Raw genomic sequence first — 27,160 nt, 5'->3', positions numbered from 1 at the left:
CTGCCATATATACTGTAGTGCACTAAGATTCAGAGATGTGAAAATTGATGTGAAAAACATTTATAATATTTAATTCAACAAAAGGCTGAAACATAACCACAGCTGCAACATCAATTTATAAAAAAAAGACCAAAAAAAAAAAAGATGAAATGTTTTCTGAATGCACTTTGATCTTTCGTTTTGCATAAAAACTACAGATTACCATAACAAAATGTCCTTTGATGCAATGAAGGCGAAATAATTCGATTTCTCTTATTCTTTTTAATTTTTTTAATTTTCATGTACAGGTATTATCATGCTTGATTCTCCATTTGTCAAAAAGGTTTTTTTTCCCCTCACAAAATTACAAAGTTTTATTTGATAATTTTATTTTAATGCTTAACCGATTACAAATCTCAACATAATGCAGTTGGTCGACTTCAAAGCTATTTTTTCTTCATAAAAACTTCATATGAACAAAAATTGCATTTGTTGCGTTGGTAGACAGAAAAAAATAAATAAACCAAAAACTGTTGAGACTCAACTTTAAGTATAAAATTTCTCAGTATGAAACATTCTTAAAATATAGTAAACTAGGAAAATAGAAAACATTAACATAAAAGAGAAATACAAACAGAAATGCATGACAACAATTATGCAGATGAGTAACACCGTACCTCTGTGTTGTGGATGCATAGCATACACTCTTATATTTAATCCATCACAAATGCAAACATACACATTTTGCACGGGCTCACACATGCGCAGATACACACATGCAAACAATGGCATGTTCTTAGAAGTGGATCCTTATAAAACAGGTCAATAATTGACCTAACATAGACTGGCCTAAAAACAGGGTATAAGAACAGTTGAAAAGAATCGTCATATTTTATGCAAAATACTTTAGTTTGCAAAATTAATTTTGGCAAACATTACTAAACTGACCCTTAGGGATCGTTAAACTACCCATCTTTCTAGCCATGAAGTGCTTGCTATTCCTTCTGTCATCTCACTGTCTAAATTCATTTGCTTATAGCTTTCATCTGCATTAAAGCTGAACATATTTAATGCTGAATGTGGATTAAAGCAGCACTTCTTAGCTTAAACCACCAAATTGGTTTCCTGTACCATGAAAATGTGATATTCTACAATCTATAACTATAAGATGCATTAGAGACATCTTTTACCTCAATAAGCACATAAAGTACTCAAATTATCTGAGGAAGAACAATTAGTTGGTTTTCTCATGCTTCATAAACCAGCATAAATGAATTCAATGTTTCCATAAACGTGATTTTCAGTTGATAAAATGCTGCTGTATTTTGATTAATCAAAACCCTGAATCTTATGCACACATTATCATCCGTACAAAAATAGTACATGAAATACATGAAAACAAGGAATGATGATAATACAAATTATAATACAAGCATTCATATGCACTAAACTATTCTTCTGAGTTCTAGTAAACAGACTGAGAGTAAGTAATCCAGTTAGAGGTACCAGAGTTGACTAAATACACCCACACTGCAACATCGCTTAAGCAGATAAAACACATCAACGCTGCTTCAATAACCTGCATTTTCTACCTCACGAGTCCCCTCAACCTCCCATTCTTGCTTTTCACACTTTCCTTTTTCTTTCAAACCTCTCTTTCTCCTTTAACAAAATATCGTTCTCATGTCAGCTGTGTTACTTCATGCCCTAATTTGTATTGAGACTTGGATACTTGCTGACTTGTACCTCATTAACAGATATTTGTACCGATTGGTCACATTGTTTTATATCAGAGTTATTTATTATTATTCTTTTTTTTTTTTTTTTCACTGCCATCACATCCTCTTCACAGTTGCTGCTCCTCGTCTTCAGTGATGCCCTGGGCTTTAAGCTCTTCTAGTACGTTGTCAATATAGCCAGAATCTGGATAGCCATGTCCAGTAAGATTGGAGCCAAATTCTGTCTTGTGATGGATCTCATTCCAGATGACAGTGTCTGATTCTCCTGTGGTGCTGGAGGTGCCCACTGAGAAGATCAGCCATCGATCCCACGCCAACAATAACAGCCTTAACGCCTAAGAACCGGAAAACATACTGATATCATTGCACTAATAATAATAATTAAAACTACATTAAATTTAAATGTGTTATCAGATCCTCTTTGGTACACTTTGACAAATGTGCTGGCAAAATTTTGCTCATACTCTGATGTAAATATACCTGAAGTTTAACATCAGAGATATAGTGGCAATAAAATAAAAAAAACATTGCATTTGATTCGTTGACAGAAAAATACATGACTATTCTAAAATTACATACAGTCAGGTCCATAAATATTGGGACATCGACACAATTCTAACATTTTTGGCTCTATACACCACCACAATGGATTTCAAATGAAACGAACAAGATGTGCTTTAACTGCAGACTGTCAGCTTTAATTTGAGGGTATTTGCATCCAAATCAGGTGAACGTGTAGGAATTACAACAGTTTGCATATGTGCCTCCCACTTGTTAAGGGACCAAAAGTAATGGGACAATTGGCTTCTCAGCTGTTCCATGGCCAGGTGTGTGTTATTCCCTCATTATCCCAATTATATGTCCCCACCTCCGTCTGCCAGTGGATCAACAGCTTCCTGACAGACAGACAGCAGTTAGTAAAGCTTGGCAAATTCACATCCAGCACTCGAACCATCAGCACTGGAGCTCCTCAGGGCTGTGTGCTCTCCCCACTGCTCTTCTCCCTCTACACCAACGACTGCACATCTAAAGACCCCTCTGTCAAGCTCCTGAAGTTCGCAGACGACACCACACTGATCGGCCTCATCCAGGACGGTGACGAGTCTGCTTACAGACAGGAGGTTAAGGAGCTGGCTGTCTGGTGCAGTCTCAACAACCTGGAGCTTAACACGCTCAAAACTGTGGAGATGATCGTGGACTTCAGGAGAAACCCCCCTGCTCTCCCCCCACTCACCATCATGAACAGCACTGTGACTGCAGTGGAGTCATTCAGATTCCTGGGCACCACCATCTCTCAGGACCTGAAGTGGGATATTCACATTGACTCCATTGTCAGGAAGGCCCAGCAGAGGTTGTACTTTCTTCGCCAGCTGAGGAAGTTCAACCTGCCACAGGACTTACTGAAACAGTTCTACTCTGCCATCATTGAATCCATCCTCTGCACCTCAATAATACTGTCTGGTTCAGCTCAGCTACCAAATCTGACCTCAGAAGACTACGGAGGGTAGTCCGGACTGCTGAGCGAATCATTGGTACAACCCTCCCCACTCTCCAAGAACTGTACTTATCCAGAGTGAGCAAAAAGGCTGGTAAAATCACTCTGGACCCCTCACATCCAGCACACAACCTCTTTGAACTGTTACCATCTGGTCGACGCTACAGAGCTCTGAGCACCAGAACGACCAGACACAGGAACAGTTTCTTCCCTCAGTCAATACATCTCATGAACACTCAATAAATAAACGTAGAACACACAACTAATTCATTATCCATTCACCACACTCACTTATTTTATTTTTATTTTTCATTTCTAACTTGCACATACTTGACCTGTACATACATAGTCGCCTATATTATATATCGTGTATTTTTTATTTTTTTGCTGCTTTGTACATTGGTTATTGGCTATTTCTTGTTATTTTGTTTTATTACCTGTGTCCTGTCCTGTTACTGTCTTTCTGTTGCACTGTGGAGCTTGTGTCACTATAACAAATTCCTTGTATGTGTAAACATACTTGGCCAATAAAGCTCATTCTGATTCTGATTCTGATTCCAATAAGCAGATAAAAGGTTCAGAGTTAATTTCAAGTGTGCTATTTGCATTTGGAATCTGTTGCTGTCAACTGACAAGATGAGATCCAAAGAGCTGTCACTATCAGTGAAGCAAGCCATCATTAGGCTGAAAAAACAAAACAAACCCATCAGAGAGAGAGCAAAATCATTAGGCGTGGCCAAAACAACTGTTTGGAACATTCTTAAAAAGAAGGAATGCACCGGTGAGCTCAGCAACACCAAAAGACCCGGAAGACCACGGAAAACAACTGTGGTGGATGACCGAAGAATTCTTTCCCTGGTGAAGAAAACACCCTTCACAATAGTTGGCCAGATCAAGAACACTCTCCAGGAGGTAGGTGTATGTGTGCCAAAGTCAACAATGAAGAGAAGACTTCACCAGAGTGAATACAGAGGGTTCACCACAAGATGTAAACCATTGGTGAGCCTCAAAAACTAGAAGGCCAGATTAGAGTTTGCCAAATGCCATCTAAAAAAGCCTTCACAGTTCTGGAACAACATCCTATGGACAGATGAGACCAAGATCAACTTGTACCAGAGTGATGGGAAGAGAAGAGTATGGAGAAGGAAAGGAACTGCTCATGATCCTAAGCATACCACCTCATCAGTGAAGCATGGTGGTGGTAGTGTCATGGCGTGGGCATGTATGGCTGCCAGTGGAACTGGTTCTCTTGTATTTATTAGGGGGCAGTCGTGGCCTAATGGATAGAGAGTTGGACTTGTAACCCGAAGGTCGTGGGTTCGAGTCTCAGGTCCGGCAGGGATTGTAGGTGGTTGGAGTGAATAACCAACACTCTCTCCACCCTCAATACCACGACTGAGGTGAGACCCTTGAGCAAGGCACCGAACCCCTCAACTGCTGCGCCGCATTGATGGCTGCCCGCTGCTCCAGGTGTACCTGGATGGGTTAAATGCAGAGAACATTTAACCCGTCAGAACCCATCTAACCTAATGGTTAGAGAGTCGGACTCGTAATCGAAAGGTTGCGGGTTCGAGTCCCCGGCCGGCAGGGATTGTAGGTGGGGGACTGAGGTGCCCTTGAGCAAGGCACCGAACCCCCAATTGCTCCCCGGGCATGGCTGCCCACTGCTCCGGGTGTGTGTTCATGTGTGTGTGTGTGTGTGTGCATTTGTTCACTACTCACTGCTGTGTGTGTGCACTTGGATGGGTTAAACGCAATTTCGAGTATGGGTCACCATACTTGACAATACGTCACGACTTTACTTATTGATGATATTTACTTACTGCTGACAAAAGCAGCAGGATGAATTCTGAAGTGTTTCGGGCAATATTATCTGCTCATATTCAGCCAAATGCTTCAGAACTCACTGGGCGGCGCTTCACAGTGCAGATGGACAATGGCCCAAAGCATACTGCAAAAGCAACCAAAGAGTTTTTGAAGGGAAAGGAGTGGACTGTTATGCAATGGCCAAGTCAATCACCTGATCTGAATCCGATTGAGCATGCATTTCACTTGCTGAAGACAAAACTGAAGGGAAAATGCCCCAAGAACAAGCAGGAACTGAAGACGGTTGCAGTAGAGGCCTGGCAGGGCATCACCAGGGATGAAACCCAGCGTCTGGTGATGTCTATGCGTTCCAGACTTCAGGCTGTAATTGACTGCAAAGGATTTGCAACCAAGTATTAAAAAGTGAAAGTTTGATTTATGATTATTATTCTGTCCCATTACTTTTGGTCCCTTAACAAGTGGGAGGCACATATGCAAACTGTTGTAATTCCTACACCGTTCACCTGATTTGGATGTAAATACCCTTAAATTAAAGCTGACTGTCTGCAGTTAAAGCACATCTTGTTCGTTTCATTTGAAATCCATTGTGGTGGTGTATAGAGCCAAAAATGTTAGAATTGTGTCCATGTCCCAATATTTATGGACCTGACTGTATATATACACACACGCACACATACATACATACATATATATATATATATATATATATATATATATTAGTGCTGTCAATTGATTAAAAAATGTAACTAATTAATCACACATTTTTTTCTGAAATTAAATCGCAATTAATCCCACCTAACATTAGTTTTTAAATATACTTTTATATTGCAATAATTTCACATTCAATCTTCAAATTAATGTACAAACAGCATATTTTTAATTTTAATATTTGTTTAATGGCATCTTTTTTTATGACTGAATACCAAGTTTCCTGAAGGAAACACGATGCATTAAGAGCCGGGGGTGAAAACTTTTTGAATTTGAAGATCAAGGTAAATTGTACTTCATTTGTCTTCCAGGAAACATGCAAGTATCTTCTGTCGCGTCAGAAGGGCAGTACTAAATGGAAAAATATGATATTTCAACAAAATAAGAAAAATTTGGACATCTTCATCCTGTTCAAAAGTTTTCACCCCCCGGCTCTTAATGCATCGTGTTTCCTTCAGGAGCATCAGTGAATGTTTGAACCTTTTTTAATTGTTGTGTTTGAGTCCCTCAATCATCCTCAGTGTGAAAAGGTGGATCTCAAAATCATACAGTTACTGCTGGAAAGGGTTAAAATATGCAAAAGATGCTGGAAAACTGAAGATTCTGCAGGACCTGGAGGATTTTTCTGAAGAACAGTGCTCAGTTTAACTGTTCAGAACAAACAAGGGACTCATGAACAACCATCACAAAACAAAAAAACAGTCGTAGATCATCCAGGTAACCACACACAGTATTAAGAACCAAGGGTTCCCAAACTTTTGAATGTGGTTATTTTAATAATTTCAGCTATTGTTTTGTCTTGTGGACTATATGTAAACATCTTTTATGGAAAATATCTTACTCAGGACAGTACTAAATAAAAAATAACATGCATTTTGTATGATCTCTCTTATTTTGGTAAAATTATAATTTTTCACAGATTCTGCAAGGGGTTCCCAAACTTTCGCATGCCACTGTATATTAAGTACAAATAATTGCTAATATTTCACAATATTACTGTTTTTACTGCATTTCTGAGCAAATAACTGCAGTCTTGGTGAGCATAAAAGACTTAAAAAAAACAACAAAAAACAAACTTTACAGTAGTTTTGAACATGCACTGTATGGTAGGAGGACTTACCTTGCGTCCTTTTTCATTGTCTGGAAGATAGCAGTGACGGGGAAATCCTCTTGCAGTAAAAGGCTTCCCTGGATTTGGATGCTCAGGACCCTTGTGAGAGACAGGAGAAGAGATATTCTACTAAATATAATAATGATTGTGTGGAGTCCAAGTGTAAACGCAAGCAAGATGCACTGAAAATGGACTACAATCTAAGTATCTTTAATAGAACACAACTTCCTAAACCATATGACATAGTTATACCTGTATCCCGGGCGGTATGTTGTAGATGATGCGAATTGTTTTGCAGTCTGGGTGTCCTGGAAGTGAGTGTGGGATGACATGGTACTCCATCTTACCGGGTGGCTGGTTGCCAGTCTTTACTCCATATATTGTCTTGCATGTGGGACACTGCAGACTGCCATCTTTGTTGCCATTGTTGTACATGGCCACTAGGCACTGCAGGTGATAAAGATGCCCACATTGTGCTAATCTTCCAACCGAATCTGCACGCGAAACACTTGCTACGCCTGGACCCTTATATCCAGAGGGTCCCCCCAGAGCCTCCATACAGATAGTACAATACTGAAAGGAAACATAGAATACTGATATAAGACGTAGACATAAAAAGGTTAAGTGTTTTGTTTTTTGCATTATAGCCAATAAGATTTACATCTAGCCAGTGATATTATGGCCTTGGCTTTTTAGTTAGGGATAGTTCACCCACAAATGAAAGTTATATCATTAATTACTTACCCTCATGTCATTCCAGACCCGTAAAACCTTTATTTATCTTCATAACACAAATTAATATATTTTTTTATTTAATCCGAGAGCCCTCGGACCCTTCCATAGACAGCAAGGGTACTATCATGGTCATGGCACAGAAATACAGTAAGAACATCGTTAAAATAGTCCATGTGACATCAGTGGTTCAACCGTAATTTTACGAAGCTACGAGAACACTTTTTGTGTACAAAGAAAACAAAACAAAAAAAATATATTATATATATATATATATATATATATATATATATATATATATATTAGGGATGCTCCGATCAATCGGCCGGAGATCGGTATCGGCCGATATTCACATTTTATGACTCGATCGGTACTCATACATTTGGCCGATCTCATGTACCAATCACAATTTGATGACGTCAACGCGTGGCGACGTATATGATGCTTGGGGACATATGCTGCAGTCATCACCAGTGTGGAAATCCTATGACATTTCAAGAAACAATGAAAAATTTGCAATATGTCGTGTATGTTTTGCATTATGATACTATGAATGTTTGGTTAATTTTTAACAGCAGATTCAGTGACGTTAGAGATCACTGCACGCGTCTGCGGAGCGCAGGCTTAACGGCACGGGCACCGGAGCTGATCGTGGCCGCTCTATGAACCTTTATTAATAAAACAAAATATTTTCTTTGGCCATATTAGCCTACTCAATAGCATTAACAGAGGCTTTACTCCTTTTAAACTTTATCTGGAATGTCACCGTTTCTGTCACTGCAACTTCCCGATCAGGCGAACACACACACACACAAATGAAATCGTCTGCCTAATGAAAAAATTTCGCTAATATTGCATCATTTATGATTTTATCCACCGGCGACCCACCCGCAAATAATCAGAATGCATTTTTTTATTACCCGACCCGCGGATTATCCGCAGCGCCCATGGATAACAGTGAAACTACTCCGTTTTGTTCTTTCAGTAGTTTAAATGTTTCAATTTCTTTTTTCGTCTTCAGTCTTATAATGGACAGCATTAAACCTTATGAGTTACATCAGACTTCGCCATATTGAAGTTTAAATGTTTCTATTTGTTTTGTCCTCTCTCTAACATTGGATAATCTCATCAAACGTTCTCATCTTGAGCAGAAAAGAATAACAGTTTCAAAGTTTAAATTCCAACCTAGCCATCTAACAACAATTTTATATATATATACATATATAGCATACAGATTAATATTGCTAAATGTAGATCAGAAACGTCTTGTTACATCTGGTTTGAGTCATAAGTTATAGATAGATAAATAGATAGTAAGAAAAATAACTTTTTGCATTGTTTTTTTTCTTCTGTATTTTAGTGAAAGTAATCTATAATTTTGCCTCTCACCGTGTTTCTGTTGTTGGTAAAATAACCACGGCAGCTCTTGAATTTGGCACCGGCGCGCATCCGGAGAGAGAAAACGCACAGAGCTGAAAAGGCTTGAATAAAACGTGTTTAGCTTTAGATAAAAATATGAGGATATAGCACTGAAATATATTTACCATAAACAACCCGGAGCGCTTGTAATATGATCCGCTCCGCTGTTTTGATGTGCCGCACACTTAAAATGGTGCTGCTGTTACGGCTTGGAGTCCGGATGGATGCCGGGGTGCGGATGCACTTATAGAAGTATTTAAGGATAAAAGACTCGAGTTGCTTTTAAAATATTCACAAGTCCTTTTCCTCGAATCGAATAAAGTCTGGAGTCATTTCAGGTCAAGTCAAGTCTGAAGGCTATAAAAATGTGACTCGAGTCCTAGGCCATCTCTACCTTGGGTTGCATCAGACATTTTGTTTGCATTTATTTTTGTCTTATATCAAGTATCCCTGATATATATAATGTTATGCATAAACACCATTTTAAAGGAATATTAAAATGTTCACTGTATAAGGAATAATTTTTATGATTATTTATATTATTACATGTGTTATATAAAGCTTGAAGCATCAGAATCGGCATCGGTATCGGCCGATCACCATGACAAGAAATCGGTACTCGGTATTGCTGCAAAAATCCTGATCGGAGCATCCCTAATAAACAAAAATATCTTAATTTGTGTTCCGAAGATGAATGAAGGTCTTATGGGTCCGGAACGACATGAGGGTGAGTAATTAATGATATAATATTCATTTTGGGTGAACTATCCCTTTACGCATTTGGTTTCTAAATGTCTCTTGAATTTCAATGCTTGTGTGGTTTTGGCAGTCAATGAATCATCACACAACAGACAGTTTAGTCAGTGCAAATAATGTTTATATATATACTGGTTGCATATAAACCCATATCTAATGTAGTCTGGGTCATGGTGAATTCGATGTATTTATTTATTTATTTTTTGCTAACCTTGGATTGTTTCTTAAAGGCTTTTGAGGTTGTCATGCAACCTAATTTAGCTGGCTTCTATTTAGTCAAGTCTAACTTATTTGCATAGCGTTTTTTAATACACATTGTTTCAAAGTAGCTTTATAGAAAATAATATGTTTATAATATCTTGATATCTTCATGCATTATAGTCACATTTACCAGATTAGAGCTGGGTGATAATATATAGTAGCATGCATTTTGCAATGACTTAAGCAATCAAGCAGCTAAGATTTCCTATATATTATATATTTATAATTATATAAGGGAACTTTTATTATTATTATTATTATTATTATTATTATTATTATTATAGGTATTATTTGATTTACTCTACTAAAGAGTGTTCTTTAAACTGTCTAAATGCTTCATCAGTATGATTGAGTTTTGATGTGCTAAAAGACCAACAGGAAATGTGTGTGTGTGCGCGTGTGTGTAGCTGCAGGGCTCGCAAAATTTCTAAATCCCTGGTAGCCCTTCGGGCAGGTACTCTTCAGATTTTGGTAGCGCGAAAATTTATTTAACTAGCCCAAATAAAATAAAGACCATAAATGTCAATCAAAAACATTTTCAATACACAAATATCAACGAATATCAAGGAAAGAGTTTTATTTTACTATTTACAAGGTATTTTCAGAATTCTTAAAAATCTGTTTAAGGCAATTTGAAAAATTATTTCTTATACCATTTTACATTTAAAATTGTCTAAGGCCTTAAAAACTCTTCAATTTAGTTGTATCAAATTTAAGGACCCGTGGGAGCAATGTTCCCTCTAATTGTTTTTCTTGCTGAGCAAAACTTTTCTCTATTGGGCGGACATTTCAGGCACCTGAGCAAAAACATTCTTTATACCAGACCTGTACAGCACGCGCACAAAAAAGTGTGTAACTTTTAACTTTAATGTGCTAATTATATTTGACCCTTGATGTAACTAAATGTACATTTTAGGTTACCAGAGAAAACATTTTTACTGTACAATACACTGCAGTTCAAAAGTTTGGATCAATAAAGTTTTTTAAAGAAGTTTCTTATGCTCATCAAGGCTGTATCTATTTGATAAAAAATACTGAATATTATTTCACAAAATTATATTGTGAAATATTATTGCAATTTAAAATAAACTTTCTATTTTTATATACTTTCAAATTTAATTAATTCCTGTGAAGCAAAGCAGTATTTTCAGTGTCACACGATCCTTTAATATGCTGATTTTTAATCAATGTTGGAAACAGTTGTACTGCTTTATTTTATTTTTTTATATACTGTATTTTTTTGGGACCTGTGATATTTTTTAAAAATAAAAAGTTGAAAAGAACAGTGTTCAGTCAAAATAGAGATTTTGTGTTACAATATAAACTATTCAAAAGTTTGGGGTCAGAAATTGTTTTCTTTCTTTTTAAAGATACTTTAAAAAAGTTTAAAGAACTAAATACATAATTTTCCCTTCAAAAAAAAATCCTTCATTTAAAAACTGCATGTTGTGTTTATTTGTGTTATCTTTGATTAATATTTAAATTTGTTTGATGATCTGAAACATTAAAGTGTGACAAACATGCAAAAAATAAAAAAATCAGGAAGGGGGCCAACACTTTTTCACACCACTGTAGTTATAGTAGATACATAGTTAGACACCTTAAATGGACATTATTGGTATTGAAAATGTGTTATGATTGGATGAAATAGAAGCATCCGGATTTGATTAGTACAAATGCTAAGTCAGCACATTTCTCCTGGTCACGCTCTGCAGCCATGACTGTAATGACTGTATGACTGTCACCTTTTCTTGCGATAAAATACATTTTCAAAAGACTTTTCTCATTCCTTCATTAAAATGGAAAAGTGCCACGACAATGACAAATGAGTTTGCACCAAAATACTGTAGAAATATATTGCACAGTAAAATCCTTTAACTAGGATTGTATCGTCTTAACTAGGCAAAATTACATGGTTAGTTACATCTTACTATATGCACTTATATGTACGTGTACATGCAAAATGTCATGCTTATTTTGTACAACTTGAGAAAAATGTAGAAAGAAAAATAAGTTCTTTCTAAAATAAACTAATGTGCCTTTGAAAAAGACACCAGCTTTTCATGTCTCTTCATGTTTTCCAGGGGATTCGTTAATTCAGGTCTATAATGCTACTTGGCCTATGTGTACACTTTACTGCCAGCTCAGATTTGCTGCCAGGCTTAGATTGCATAATTAAGGAAACAAAATAACAATGATGTCTTACTTCTTCTGGTGGATTCCTGACCTTCTGTAAATACCTTTTTACCACTTCCTCTGGTTTTTTACCTGGAAACCAAATCACATGTTTAGTAGAGATTTCAAATTTCATTGGTTGTGTATATAAATCTGCTGAATGGCAATTGATGGCAACAGCTGGTAGTGATTGATGGCTGCTGCATTTATGTTTCAGTGGTTTCATCAAGTATAAATCTGTTATACCAAGCAAGGCTTCTTTCATCACTATAATGTACTGTGGCATGAATTGATAAAGTGCAAACTTGCTTAAGGATTTCAGTCATCGCTTCTGCAGCAACTTTCAGAAACAAAATCGTGCAGCAACACTGATACAGTGTGTTTATCTGTGAATTTGTATAATCCGTCTCAAATACCCATGCACGCTTACCTTTGCGTGCTTGTTTCTTTGTGGTCTTGCGGCAACAGTTACCAATGCCAGGAATTGTTCTTATGTCACTCTTGCTGAAAGGTGGGGGATGCAGATCTAGTTTTGGTGGACGGGTCAAACATACTGGTAGTCCTGCTGCACTCATCAGAATACCAGTAATACCTGCAAAGCATCATAATGCGTATGTTTTTACAGATTAGAATTATGTAATGTACAGCCAGTTTATCATTTCTGAAAATGTATTAGGAATGTGTCTTATTTTCTTACCAGCTAAAGCTGGATGGACAGGGCTGGAGCCATTAAGATTCTTCACTGGTACTGTCGGTACCCTAAGAGAGAGAGAGAGAGGTGAGAGAGAAAAGAAGCTCTATAAGACCAATGGACACACCGACTGCTGTATTACCGAATGTTCTCCTATATGTCACCAGGACCACAAAACCAGTCATAAGGCTCTTATATAGAGATTTATATCATCTGAAAGCTGTCCACTGATGTATGGTTTGTTAGGATAGGACAATACTTGGTCGAGATACAACTATTTGAAAATCTGGAAAAATCTAAAGATTGAGAAAATCACATTTAAAGTTGTCCAAATGAAGTTCTTAGCAATGCATATTACTAATCAAAAAGTCATTGTTCTGCCTCCAACATCAACAGTTATATGATACTTAACTGAAAGTGCATTTTGAAATGACTATTTACTATTATATAAGCAAATTTTTGGTCAAATCTGTGTGAAAAATGAGGAACAAAATACCAAATGCATCTCACAGCAAGTTTTGTTTAAAAAAAACAAAAAAAAAAAACAGAAAGCAACTCTAATGTACAGTCCTTTTACTTCCCTCTTTACACACTCAATGGTTTTTTATGCCGTGTTTTCTCACACTTATTTTCTTATCTCCTTTTACTGCAGTCTGTTAGTGGCTAGTCTTAAAATAGCTTTGTCTGTACATAAATACATTTAGAAAAACATGCATGTCGAAGCAGTTTCTGATTTACACTTTCAAATGCACACAGACACGCTTTAAAAGTCTGCTGTCAGAAAACATCATATATTTTGAGATTAAGAGTCAATGGTCCACTACTAAGTCATCAGACGATGAATTTAGACATTTTCTGACATTTTATTGTCAACAGGTGCATAGCTGACCTAAATCGCAATGCCACTGTTTGTTTACGTTTCCTCATTGTCATGCTCCCTTCCTTCTGAAACTCAAATAACAATACGTTGCTGATGCCAACAAAGGATACTATGTCAGATGACAGAAAAAATTGAGCTGTGATGTGACGATTAGGGACAGGTGAATCTGAAATCAACAACATCACAGTAATTTTATGAAAAATGGCACTACAACAGGTTTTAGACACTGATTAATTTGTTAATTGCCACATTATTTTTTTCTCTTGAATAGAAGTTCTGTTTGCAGCACACTTTATTTGCAGCATGATATTATTCACACGAAAGTGAAAACTGAACCAAATAGGCTGAAGTGGTTAAGTGGTAAAGGAAGGACTTGTTGCATGCTTCTTCAAATGATGACAGATTAGCTAACAGATTATAATAGGGTAAAACCATTTTAGCCAATCATAAACACTGCAGCAGTAGTTGTTATTTATATGCCTGTTTTGTTTTCCATTGAAATAACATAAGTGCCTGACAACTGCAGGGTAGATGGCTCTTTGTGTAAGGCCAGTGAGGAAGCGTTGGACCTTCCCTGACCCGTGATCCTGCCTTTACAACAGAATTGTTGCTTTGTTTTCTCTCACACACATGCTCTCAACAACTGCTGCTCTATGCCTCCAGATGGCTTTACATCTTAAACAGAACATACCATTAGAAAGAGCACCAGACTCTCATTGTTCTCTGGCATTTGAAAGCACACATGTACAGTGCTGCTTGAAAGTTTGTGAACCCTTTAGAATTTTCGATATTTCTGCATAAATATGACCCAAAATATAGTGAGTGACAAAAAGCAGTCTAAAGTGTTTGGACTCCACAAATCCACAGTCAGACAGATTGTGTACAAATTGAGGAAATTCAAAACCACTGAAAAGATCACTCCAAAGCAGAACGTGTAATAGTCTGCGAGGTTGCAAAAGTTCCCAGGGTAATTTCTGAGCAGCTAAAGGCCTTTCTCACTTTGGCTAATGTTAATGTTCATGAGCCCACCATCAGGAGAACACTGAGCAACCATGGTGTGCATGGCAGAGTTGCAAGAAGAAAGCCATGTTCTCCAAAAAAGAAAATTGCTTGCTAAAGATCATGTGGACAAGCCAGAGGACTATCGGAGAAAGGTTTAATGAATGGATGAAACCAGAATAGAACTTACTGGTATAAATGAGAAGCTATTATGTTCGGAGAAAAGAACACACTGCATTCCAGCATAAGAATTTTACCCCGTCTGTGAAACATGGCACCAGTATTACCAATAGTATCATGGCTTGGGCCTGTTTTGCTGCATCTTGGCCAGGACAGCCAGCCATCATTGATGGGACAATGAATTCTGAATTATACCATAATTCAACAATATGGAAAATACTAAAGGGTTCACAAACTTTCAAGCAGCACTGTATGTAACACCGGTGTTAGATTATTTAATTTGTATTTGATTTACAGGCTTGGTACAATTTATATATATAGGAGAATGAGATGCCTGTATCAGATGCAGGTAATCACAGTCGCTCAGTCCATCTCTCTCTCTCTCTCTCTCTTGCTTATGATACATAATACAGCAAGCTTTTACTGCAGTAATATAATAAGTTTTCAATGAAGCAACTCAGTTCCTTCGTTACTAGTTCTAAAGTGACGTTTTGGAATTAGTAACGGAGGCTTGGACTGAGCTGTTAAACTGTCAACTTTAGATTTAAATCTGTGGTGGAAGAAAGCAGTTCTGCACAAAAGAGGGCTTTTAAAGATACTCCGTTGTTGTTTCTAAATTATTTACACACTCATGCTGTTGCACTGTTGTATAAACGCAATCACACTCGTAGACTACGGCCGAATCACAGCCGTGCGATATACAGCCATATCTCACTTCTACTCGTGTGATATTGCTCATATATATCATCCCGCTCTCTTTAGCATGTAACATCAAAATTTGCCACAAAGGGAGTAAAAATAGGCTACTTCAAATCTACTCCTGGCTGTATTTACACAGTTTATTCACAAACCTCAATCCACTCAAGTTACATCCCAAACCCCCATCACCAAATGTCATGTCAACTAATGCTTCAGGAAACACCGGGACACAGTCGTTACAACAGTCAACATCGAAACCTTTTGCTCATCACCCCAAATCCTTCACAACATAGACATGCACACACACTCTACTATGTCAAATGCTTCAGTGAGAGAGCATTGTGTTGCTAATGCAGACCAGCCCATCAACAAAGGTTGCTGCAGAAACCCAGTGTCAACATGAAATCACGACTGAGAGCTGCGGGAAAAGCCAGAGAAACAGCTATAGACATAAAGGGGGTGGGGAGGGAACGAACAAGACCATTCTGTCCCCAGATGGTCATCAAACAGAGCAGACATGGATGATTTAGCAGTGTGAGAAACGTGAGAAACACACTCCCACACAGAGGAGGGGTAAAATACAAGAACACACTAATACATTTAGTCGGCAAAGTCTGTTTCCTGAAGGTCACAAAAGTTTCCGAGCAGAGTAACCACAGGTTAATATTCTTCGGCCACTGTCTGGTTGTCAGTAGAACATGTCGATATCATTGGGAAAACTGCTAAATTTGTTAATTATGAATAGTATATTTATTGTTTTATTAGCAATAATTCTTATTAAACTGTGCTTGTATCTTTCTTTAAAATTTTACACTTTTTATATTTTGTTATAATGCAGTAGTGTTGTCAAAAATATCGATATTTCGATAAATATCGATACTGAAATATCTGAACGGTACCAATATTAATTTCCCGAAGTATCGATACACCGATACTAGCCGAGCTGTCACTTTCACTTCCCTCCAAAGGCGCGTGGACAAGCACCACATGTGACCGCACTCGTCTCCTTCGCTCTGGTTAAATAGCAAAAGTGAAGTGAATAGAAAGATGACTGCTCTGGTTGTTAAAGAACACAGCAGGAGCGCTATCTGTAGGGATCTATGATCTCCGCGATGCAGAGAACGCGCTCGGAATCCAGTCATAAACACGGAATTTACAGTTTAACGCGGAATGTCACGGAATTTGTCAAAGTTTGGATGAATTAATCAAAAGTAGGTCATTACACTTAAATCAAATCGCGATATGGACTAGTATCTGTAAATATTAAGCTGCAAAAGTCGATTTAAATATGAATCCTGCATGTTCTGCGCGTCTCTGTGTGAATGTGCTGCACGCGGTTTTGTTTACTAATGTGGCGCTCGCGGTGATTTCAGCGTCTGCCGTCTCAATGAGGACATTAATACATCAACAATATCTCCAGAACTGCTCTGAAATGCACTTTACGAGCATTTTACCATTTAATTTGAGTAAAACTAGCATCATATCATACACACACAGAACATTAGAAGTATTCACGGCAACCCGTCAAAATAAAAGTTCGGCTTAACTTATTCAAGACCGTGTGCCAGAAATAGGCTATATTACTATTATTTAGTAGAATGTACATAACACTACTACTGTTAATTTTTTTTAAAGAAATAATCACAAAATATTTTAATTTTAATAGTAAATCCCCTTCATTTGCCAAAAATGTAAATGTTTAATTTTCATTAATTCAAATATAAATGAATTAAAATTGTTTTATGCCTTCATCTGATATCCAGTAAAATTTAAATACACAACACAGAATTTCTGAGGGGGAAAACACATTTCATAAGGCTACTGTAAGAATAAATAAAATAGTTTGTATGCATGCAAATAGCCTAATAGACATGCTAAAACACAGAATTTGGTAACAATAAAACATAAGGTGAGAAAAAAATAAAACATTTCATACGGCCCTAAACGTGTCATTTTTGTTACACTTTTAATAAATTAAATGTTAAATTGTATAATTTTCATGATTTTAATGAATTAGACATGCTTTTAGATTAATAGCATTTAATTTGACCATTAAAAAAAAAAAGAGTCCAGAAAAATTAAAACGGAAAAAAACGGAATCCAGAAAAATTTAAATGGAAAAAATAGAATGTAGAAAAAAATAAAACTGAATTTGGGGAAAAATAAAACGGATTTCATAGGGCCCTATATCTGGAAATATTTTGGTTATGAGGCAAATGAGAATATCAACAAATAGAACTTTGGATTTTAATTAGTACATATATTAGTAAACGTTAGTTTCAATTAACATTTAACTAAGATTAATAAAAGATTAATAAATAAATCAACAAATGCAGTACTTCAAGACATTTTTTTGTTCATGTAAAATATACCGCATGTTCTAGACTTGTTACATTTATCTTTAAATTAAAAAAATTACCCCCTTAATATTGTGGCAGTTTTTTTCACCGTGGTATCGAAAATGGTATCGAGTATCGATATTTTTCCAGGTATCGTATCGAAGTTAGAAATTCCAGTATCGTGACAACACTATAATGCAGTGGCATTCACACATCACAAAGTGTGGCATAAATGTCCAAGTAATATATAATATTATATGCACCCAACATTAGTATTATTATTTTTGTAAGACCTTATAATAAATCTAAATATACACTACTGTTAAGCATCACATGACCCTTCAAGAAATCATTCTAATATGCTGATTTGACATTTTTGATGTATGATGATATTTCTTCTTATTACTGAAAACATATTTGTCCACCTTATTATTGCAAACTGTTGTGCTGCTTTTTTTGGAAACCATGATTTTTCTTTATTGTCACTTTTGATCAGTTTAATCAATTCTTGCTTAATGAAAGTATTAATTTCTTCCAAAAATAAAAATAAAATCGTACTGACCCTAGCCTTTTGAACAATATTGTATATTATAGATTTAAATCATAGCATAACGAAATAAACTATAATGTGTACTGGGGGAAACTGAAAGAAAAAATTAAAATGGCTTTTCTCACCCAGAGGCAATAAGGGCCCGTGACTGTGCCATGGCAATTCTCTGCAAAACAGGCCGACTAAGCCCTGTCAGACTGGCACGAGATGGCAGAGGGGCAGTACAGGCAACGGAGCGTTGAAAACGCAATGGCGCTGAAGATGACGTCAAATCTGTGGATGATGAGGGACTGGTTGATGTGTTAATAAGCATGGCAGTTGGCACAAATGTTGCAGAAGATGAAGAGCTTGGGGCGGACGAAGGCTGTTTATTCGGCGATGGCAGAGTTGGAGGCGGTGGGCGGCTGGAGGAGATTGAGAGATTGGCAGTTCCCGATGTGAGAAGAGACAATGACTGATCAAAAGCAGCAGAATTCTTGGCTTCTTCTGAGAGCGAGCATTTTAAAGACGTGCCATGTGGTAGTGTTTGAGAATAGGAGTTTAAAACAGACATGGACGCAAAGGAGGATGGAAGTGTCCCAAAGTTGAACTTAGGACTGTTTGGCTTTGTTGCACGTCCCAGTGTCTGTGATGAGGTGCCATTTGCCTTTACACTCAACACCAGCATGCACTGCTGACAGGCACATGGCTGTCCAGGAGGAGCGAGAGATGATACCGAAAGCATCCCGCTTGGGTAAACCACACTTCCTTTTCTACTCAAGGTAGATCCAGAAACTCCTACCCCAAGAAGTGCCCCGGTTGAGCCCCCACCTGATGTAAGTCCTTTAGCAATGCCTCCAGACCCTGAGCCTGTACCCCAAGCCTGTGAGGTTTTAGACAGTGGCCCAGAGACTAGTGGGTAAACCATGTCTGAGCGTCTCTGGATGCGCCGCTGTCGCTGCGTTTGCCTGTTAATCTGGGTCATGGTCTGGAAGTCCACAAAGTAGCAAAAGCCCATTGATGTCAGGTCCAGCCAGGGTTGCTGTCGGTCCCATGCCACTTGTAAGGCAATGATCACCTCCATGTCATAGGTCGTCCAGGAACCTGCGTCATTTTCCCACTCCCACATCCAACCTTGGCCTGGAGCTGAGGTGGGGTCATAGAAACTCCGTCGCACTGGTCTTAACGTACCTGAGGAGGTAAAACGGTAGGGTTATGAATCATTTATAATAAAGTAGATGTAATCAACCAGTTAAAGAAAGAAATTCATGAACATCTGGAACAGCATGAAGGTGAGTAATTGATGAGAGACTTTTCATTTTTGGGTGGAGTATTCCTTCAAATAAAGTGTTTTCTTAAAAGAGAGGCAGCCTCTCAACAATGTTACGCATGTCATTTTCATTTGATCATCAGTAGCCCTAATTATACTTCTTTTATAAGTATCAGAACAATACTGAATCAAAGACACCCAAGTGGTATTATAGGAGGGAATAGCAGGATAATAATTACACAATGTCTTCAATATAAGCATTCAATTCCCCATTATATCCAGTGAATGCCTATTGTTGTGTTTTGTGCATGTTTAAATTTAAACCCATTCATCAGAACAGAAATGGTTTTTTACTCTTTCTAGATCAGATCAGGATCTGGAGGGTTTAGGGTAAGAATCTAACTAGGGCAATATATGCAACATCCATTTAGCTAATGCACAAAATGCATTTATGACAAAATGCCAGGACACACAGAGTAAGCAAAAACCCATCTGAATAAATAGATTGGAGTATGAAGCAAAGAGCTGCTGAACACAAAAGATCCACTGAGGCGTGAACTTTAGCACAAGAGGAGAACTGGGAATATACACAGAACATATAAAGAACATTTTCTCTTTTTAACAACCAGATACACCTAGACCTTCAAACAGTACAAAACACTAATTAAGTACACATACTAAATTTTTAAAAAATCTGATTCTGTCAGTTTTACTTGATTTGCAGATGATTTTGCAGATCTAATGTAACGTCGGTCAAATTATAAAAGGCAAGTTCCAGAAATTAGGTGGAGTAAAGCAAGACATCAATATGCTTTGATCATCCTTCATTGTTTCTGAACTCACTTTACCAGCTCAGTGCCTCAATCACAGTCATTCCCTTTCAGCTCTATTATACCTGAATGATACAATTTCTTTTGATACAAAAAATGAATGCTATGCTTTTTTCTGTTGCTGTTTATGAGAAGTTATTTCACTGTATTACAGTCCAGCTAATGATAAAAACATGTATTATGGGTTCATGTGGTATTTAACTGCATGTGAGCAGCACATGCGCTTTAAGGCTGGGGCACTCAAAATATGTATCTCAGGGGCTGCTTTTTTCTAATTTCTGGGACCACCTTGATGAATACAAACTACCATTCAAAACTTTGGGGTGAGTAAAATTTTGTAATGTTTTTTTTAAAGAAGTCTCCTATGCTTACTAAGACTGCTTTTAATTTAATAATGCTTTAAAAAAAATAATCAAGTCAAAAGAAAACTTGATGAAATGCGACACATTTTGTGAATTAATCAGATTATTCTACGAATTAATGCAATTTTAGTTTTTCAACCCCACCTGCACTGTAAGAAACATGGCATGACACTCCCATAAGGCTGTCCACAACGCATTATAAACTGACACTGGACCGTTGATGTATTTTTCCACACAGACACATTTTAGAGAGCTAAAAAAGGGGGATTGTTAAAGTTCAATATTTTCTGCAGTCTGATATCACAAAAAACCCTCTCTCATCACATACATCAGTAAGTAAAATAAATGATTCCATCAGTATTGATCGTGACGAATTGAAATCATGCTATTTAATACTACATGTTTCAGTTCAATGGAGTCTGTCCTGTGCCTCCTCTCAACACTGCAGTACAGCAACAGATGGCCTTGTTCACTTTCACATGCCAATCATACTGCCTGCACTTAAAGTGTGCAAGCTTGTGCTAGTATGCGAGTGGGAGTAGAAGGCTGTGCTACAGCAGATCATAAACCGTGACATTGGGTTAAGGATCCCAGGACCTTTTCAGCAGCACAAAGCCCTACAACAGGTGTACAGGGACTGTCCATCTGTTCCATTGTTGTTGGCTCTGTGCCTCCATCATGGTCCCCATGTATATTTCCCTCCCGTCTTCAAAAGTAACAACTTTATTCCCCTCTTTTTTAAAAGAAATAATAATAATGCAAAATTATTATTTTCAAATCTCTGATAGATGTTTTATCTCTAGTCGATTATACTGTAGTGATTAAATAGCATCACTGATGGATGGGGGTTAACATTTCCTCCTTTGTGTTATTTTCTATTATGGAATATTTTCTGTTCATTTTTCTAGAATTCTGTAATTTATAAAGTGTAAACCTGAAGGGACACAAAAGGTCAGTAGTGGAAATATAAACATATTAACCAATAATCAAATATATGACTGTGACAAATGAGAAGGAAGCTATTTGAAAACGAAGCTTGATACTTAAAAAAAACTCTCCTTCATATCACAGCAAAGCAGTTAGACTGGAAAAGACTCTTTTAGAGAGACCTTTTTCATCATGGTGCATGAAATTATTAAACAATATTCTAGAGTGGAGTACATTGTTAACTGTGACTGTGATTTTGGTGTAAACACATTTATAGTCTGTGTAAAAATGTCTACGCTACAACATTCATAATGCCTTGAGGCGGCCCCCAGATAGAATCAGGGTCACCTCGCACCACAGGGGGTGTCCCATAAGACATTGGGCTTAAGCAAAACTGAAGCACACAAAGGATCCTTATAGCATGAATCCAAGGGAAAAAGAGAGTTAGAGTTGTAGATAAAGAGAAGAAAAAGAGGCCATAAACTATTTATAAAATGGTTTTCAGCACTGAAACGCAGTAAGGATGACAAACTGTTGCTTGCAGCTCAAGCAACACAAGCAGAAAGCAAACTCAACAACTATACTGCATTTACGGTTAATCATTTAGCAGATGCCTTTATCCAAAGTGACTTACAATTGAGGAAATACAACAAGCGATTCATCATAAAGAGGCAATTATTCAGATTTTATTCAGATTAGAAAAAGCAAGACAGGGAGGGATTAAGGAAAGAGAAAGGTTTTTATTATTATACTACCATCCAAAAGTTTGAAATAATTCAGATTTTTTTTTACCTTTTCAGAATCTCAACAAGGCTACATTTATTTGATTAAAAAACACTGTAATATTGTGAAATATAATGACATTTTATATCAACTTCTTTCTAAAATGTAATTTATTACTGTGATGAAAAGCTGAATATTCAGTGCCATTATTCCAGTCTTCGGTGTCACATGATCCTTCAGAAATCATTCTAATATGCTGATTTGGTGCTTAAATAATATTTATGTTGATGTTGAAAACAGGTTTTACGACTTAATATATATATTTATTTAATTTTATTTTTGTGGAAACCTTCATAAACTGTCATTCAAAATTTTGGTGTAGAATAAAAAAAAAAAAAAAGTTTATTCAACAAGGATGGATTAAATTGTTTAAAAATAACAGTAAAGCTATTTCTAGCCATTTCTAATTTATAATGGCTGAAGAAATGGCTGCTGAAAATCCATTTTTGTCAGCACAGAAACATTTTCTTTTACAATATTATATATTTTTTTACAAATATATTATTTTGTTATTATAATTGTAATGATACTTTACAATATTGCTGTTTTTACTAAGAAAAAAAATACAGCCTTGGTGAGTATAAGACACTTCTTTCAAAAACACTTAAAAAATCTATATTATTTGACTGGTAGAGCATGTCTGTGTGTGTTTATGGGAGGGAGTGATACCAACAGAAATGATTCACAGAATGGTCAGTCTGAAAGAAATTATTTTAGCTCAACCATGTGAGAGTCACTGGATGAGGAGAAATACAATCCTGCCCTATGTATGTGTGTGTGTGTGTGCGTGCGTGTGTGAGAGAGAATGTGAGAGTATGTGTATGTGTGTGTGTGTGAGAGAGAGAGAGAGAATGTGAGAGAGAGAGTGTGTGTGTGTGTGTGTGTGTGTGTGTGCGCATGTTATACTAATCTCCAGACTGCAATGGAAATCAGAGTAACTGACGGCACCCCAGGGGCCCAGAGTTGATGAAACTACACACTAGCCTGTTGCACAATAGCAACCACTCCCCTTTTCTTCCCCCCTCAATCAATCTTTATAGTTTCGTTCTTTCACATGGAAAGTCTGCTCATTTCCCTGGGTAGTCCTTTAAGGAACTTCACTCTCTGTGTACATGTGACTGAGCAAGTTACTTTGCAGGTTTTTAGGGCAAGTCTTGACAGAGCGATTAAGGTTGCAAATGTCACTAACCTCATTTTAGTTTGGTGACAAAACTTAACCTGAGAAAAGCCTGCATTTCAAAAAAATGTGGGTGTTAGCCAAAAGATCATTTTTGGGAGCTGCCTGGGTGTGTGTATCTGTAAACCATTATTCACATTAGACTTGTGCAGTTATGAGTTTCCTTGTGCATTTGATTACCACCAATGCACTTTATCCACAGTGAGTCACTTTAAGCAGCATCAGCAAAGATACAGGACTTTAAACACTTTACATATAAAACGAAATAGAGGTTTAGTCTGACTAAAAGCAAGATCAGACTAACAGACATGGATAACTCAGCTTCAAGTATTCGAAAGAATTACATCTACAAAATTAATTTCTTCAGCATGTTTGGTAAATTTTATAAGAGAAATTGGGTGGAGTTTTGTAACAAGCTGTGTTCACTACAGTGTGATATGCGTGCCTGGGGAAGTCGTAGCCTAATGGTTAGAGGGTCGGACTCATAATCCAAAGGCTGCGAGTTTGAGTCTCAGGTCCGGCAGGAATTGTAGGTGGGGGGAGTGAATGTACAGTGCTCTCTCCACCCTCAATACCATGACTTAGGTGGAACCCCCAACTGCTCCCTGGGCGCCGCAGCATAAATGGCTGCCCACTGCTCCAGGTGCGTGTTCACTGCTGTGTGTGTGCACTTTGGATGGGTTAAATGCAGAGCACAAATTGTGAGTATGGGTCACCATAATTGGCCATGTGTCACTGCTATTTTCTCACTCCTTCGATTTGTGTTGCTCAGTCATACATAAATCTACTTTTAATATTATATTGTTTAAATTAGAGGAGAACAACTGCACACTCACTTAAGCATATTTATTAACCAACGTTTCGGCTAGTAGCTTTTTTCCAAGGCATATTTTCATACTAGCCGAAACGTTGGTTAATAAATATGCTTAAGTGAGTGTGCAGTTGTTCTCCTCTAATTGATTCATATTTTTTGCTTCAACTTACACCTCATAAGGTGTGCGTTTGCCTTGCCTCACTTGCAATTTTATATTGTTTAACATATATTGCCTGTTTATGGCAAAAAATGTCTCTTGGTCTCATATTTTGCCATGCAATATGTGGCTTATATACGTCTGCCATTGTATATCTTTCTAAAACAACAGCTGCCTAGGCAGACAGTGGACAATATTCAATGTCACACTTCAAAACTCAAATAAGTGCAGAATAAGCGACTGAGAGAAAAAAATCTCTGCGAGAAACTAAGTCAAAATTGTAAAGTAGCAGTTACCTACTTTTACTTTTTTATTTTGTGGTACAAACATGCTTTCATATTTACAGCTCGGTCAGGTTACTAGTAACTATTTCAATAGTTATTAGTATTGAATCCAGCTTTACTAGTATTCACTTCCAAATGTTACTAACAACATTTCTCTTATTGGTTGACTCAAAATGCAAGGACTGCTCAGAATTGCTCATAGTTCAATTAAAAATGTCAATATAATAAGATTAAAAATGTTACTAATAACAACTGTATTTTTACACGTCAATGCTGGGGTCGTGATTAGCAAGAGCTAATATCTATTGATTGCTTGATAAAGGTATTTCAATATTTTACTAGTGAAATATAAATGCGTACATACAATTTGACCCTGGACCACAAAACCAGTCATAAGGGTCCATTTTTGGAAATTGAAATTTATCCATCTGAAAGCTGAATAAATAAGCTTTCCATTGATGTATGGTTTGTTAGGATAAAAAAATTAAAATGTTGAGAAAATCGCCTTTAAAGTTGTCCAAATGAAGTCCTCAGCAATGCATATTACCAATCAATAATTACGTTTTGATATTACTGTGGGAACTTTAAATATCTTCATGGAACATGATCTTTGCTTAATGGCATAAAAGAGAAATTAATAATTTTGACCCATACAATGTATTTTTGGCTATTGCTACAAAATATACCTGTGCTTCTAATGACTGCTTTTGTGGTCCAGGGTCACAGATAATAACATAAAAGAATTTTCAAGTAGATCGTTATAAAGAATGAATGCGCTGCTGATCTTCATCTTACCGGTATCCTGTCTGAACTGATGCATGGAGTGTAGGTCGATGATGTAGGGCGACAGGCGGCTGTCAGCTCGGCCTAAAACGACGCTGCCGCTGCGGGGATCGCTTCTTATCACCGCCTCTATGTGGTAAGACACGGCTGGGCTGTACGGCCGCCAGCGCCCGTGCTCGTTGAACCATTCCCAGACGACCACGGCGGAGGCCAGCGACATCGTGTCCCTACAAGTACACCGATTAGTGAACACTTGAGGACAGATTTAATGTTAAGCACTGTAATGTTGTACTGCCTGGTCTGCATAACATCGATAAACACACGAGTATGTGTTTTGAGCTCGTATATTGTGATTTCCTAAATATAAAATCGCAGGTGTACTCACTTTTTTTTTTTTTTTTTTTTTTTTTTTTTTTTTTTGCTGGGATCGCTTACGCGTGAGATCACAGCATCAGGAAAGAAATCTCCGTATCACTTCTTCCATGCCTGGGCTCCAGAGATCCCAACAACTCCTTAAGAGTGTCAACAGACCAATATTCTTCTTCCTTATTCTACACATTCGGCGTTGACTGTTCCTCGGTTAGTGCTTCGTCTCCTTCTTAATACTTCCTTGCTCCACGAGGTGCGATTTATCGAAATCATGTAGCGTTCGCGTAAACTATCTCTGGTGAACCGCTCGTGGTTTTGTGTGCGGTGAACTGAGTTGAAGAAGTAACACCTCCCCAGCGTGAGTAATAAAATGCACAACTCGTCCGATTCATTTACGCGAATCGGTTCTTTTGAACAGTTCATTTGAAAGAACCGCTTGAAAATGACTCTGTTGCTTTAAAGTTACTTGCTGGCTGGCGACACTACTTTATTTAAATCCCTTTAGCTTTGAGATTGATTGAGTCCTTTTCCAGAGCTTCGGGTCTCTGTCTAAATATCAACAAATATGAGTTAATGTCAATTAAACGCTGTGATGTTCCCTCTATATGCAACATTCCTGTGAAAGATCAAGTTACATTGTAATTCATGAAGACCAAAAAACAAGATGTAAACTAAATTTTGACCCTTTAATAGTGAAAACTCAAAGGAAGTTCAGAGCATTCTGCTCTCTAAAGCCGAAGGATTGTCTCGATTGACTTATGCAGCTCTTTCCTTGGAGGTTGATAAAGGAACATTAAAAAAGGTTGATAGCATGTTGATGATGGGGGGGGGGGGGGATTAGATTTTACTACCTTAAACAATACTTTTAAAATGAATTGGCTTATT

General features: G+C 37.2%; 1 protein-coding gene across 1 annotated transcript; it reads right to left on the bottom strand.

Moving 5' to 3' along the window:
- Positions 1-278: 278 nt before the first annotated feature.
- On the bottom strand, positions 279-26,660 carry LOC306872120 (E3 ubiquitin-protein ligase DTX4-like). Its single transcript, XM_079420527.1, has 9 exons — positions 26,292-26,660; positions 25,919-26,133; positions 18,666-19,710; positions 12,900-12,961; positions 12,633-12,794; positions 12,234-12,295; positions 7,112-7,432; positions 6,869-6,958; positions 279-2,053 (listed from the first exon to the last, which is right to left on the bottom strand). Exons 2-9 carry the CDS (start codon positions 26,124-26,126, stop codon positions 1,826-1,828), a joined length of 2,178 nt encoding a protein of 725 aa, XP_079276653.1. The 5' UTR covers positions 26,127-26,133; positions 26,292-26,660; the 3' UTR covers positions 279-1,825.
- Positions 26,661-27,160: the final 500 nt, after the last annotated feature.

Source organism: Barbus barbus, assembly GCF_936440315.1.
Source record: "Barbus barbus genome assembly, chromosome: 7".
NCBI lineage: Eukaryota > Metazoa > Chordata > Actinopteri > Cypriniformes > Cyprinidae > Barbus > Barbus barbus.
Note: the sequence above shows the minus strand (reverse complement) of the source record. Positions and strands in the feature narration are given on the sequence as shown.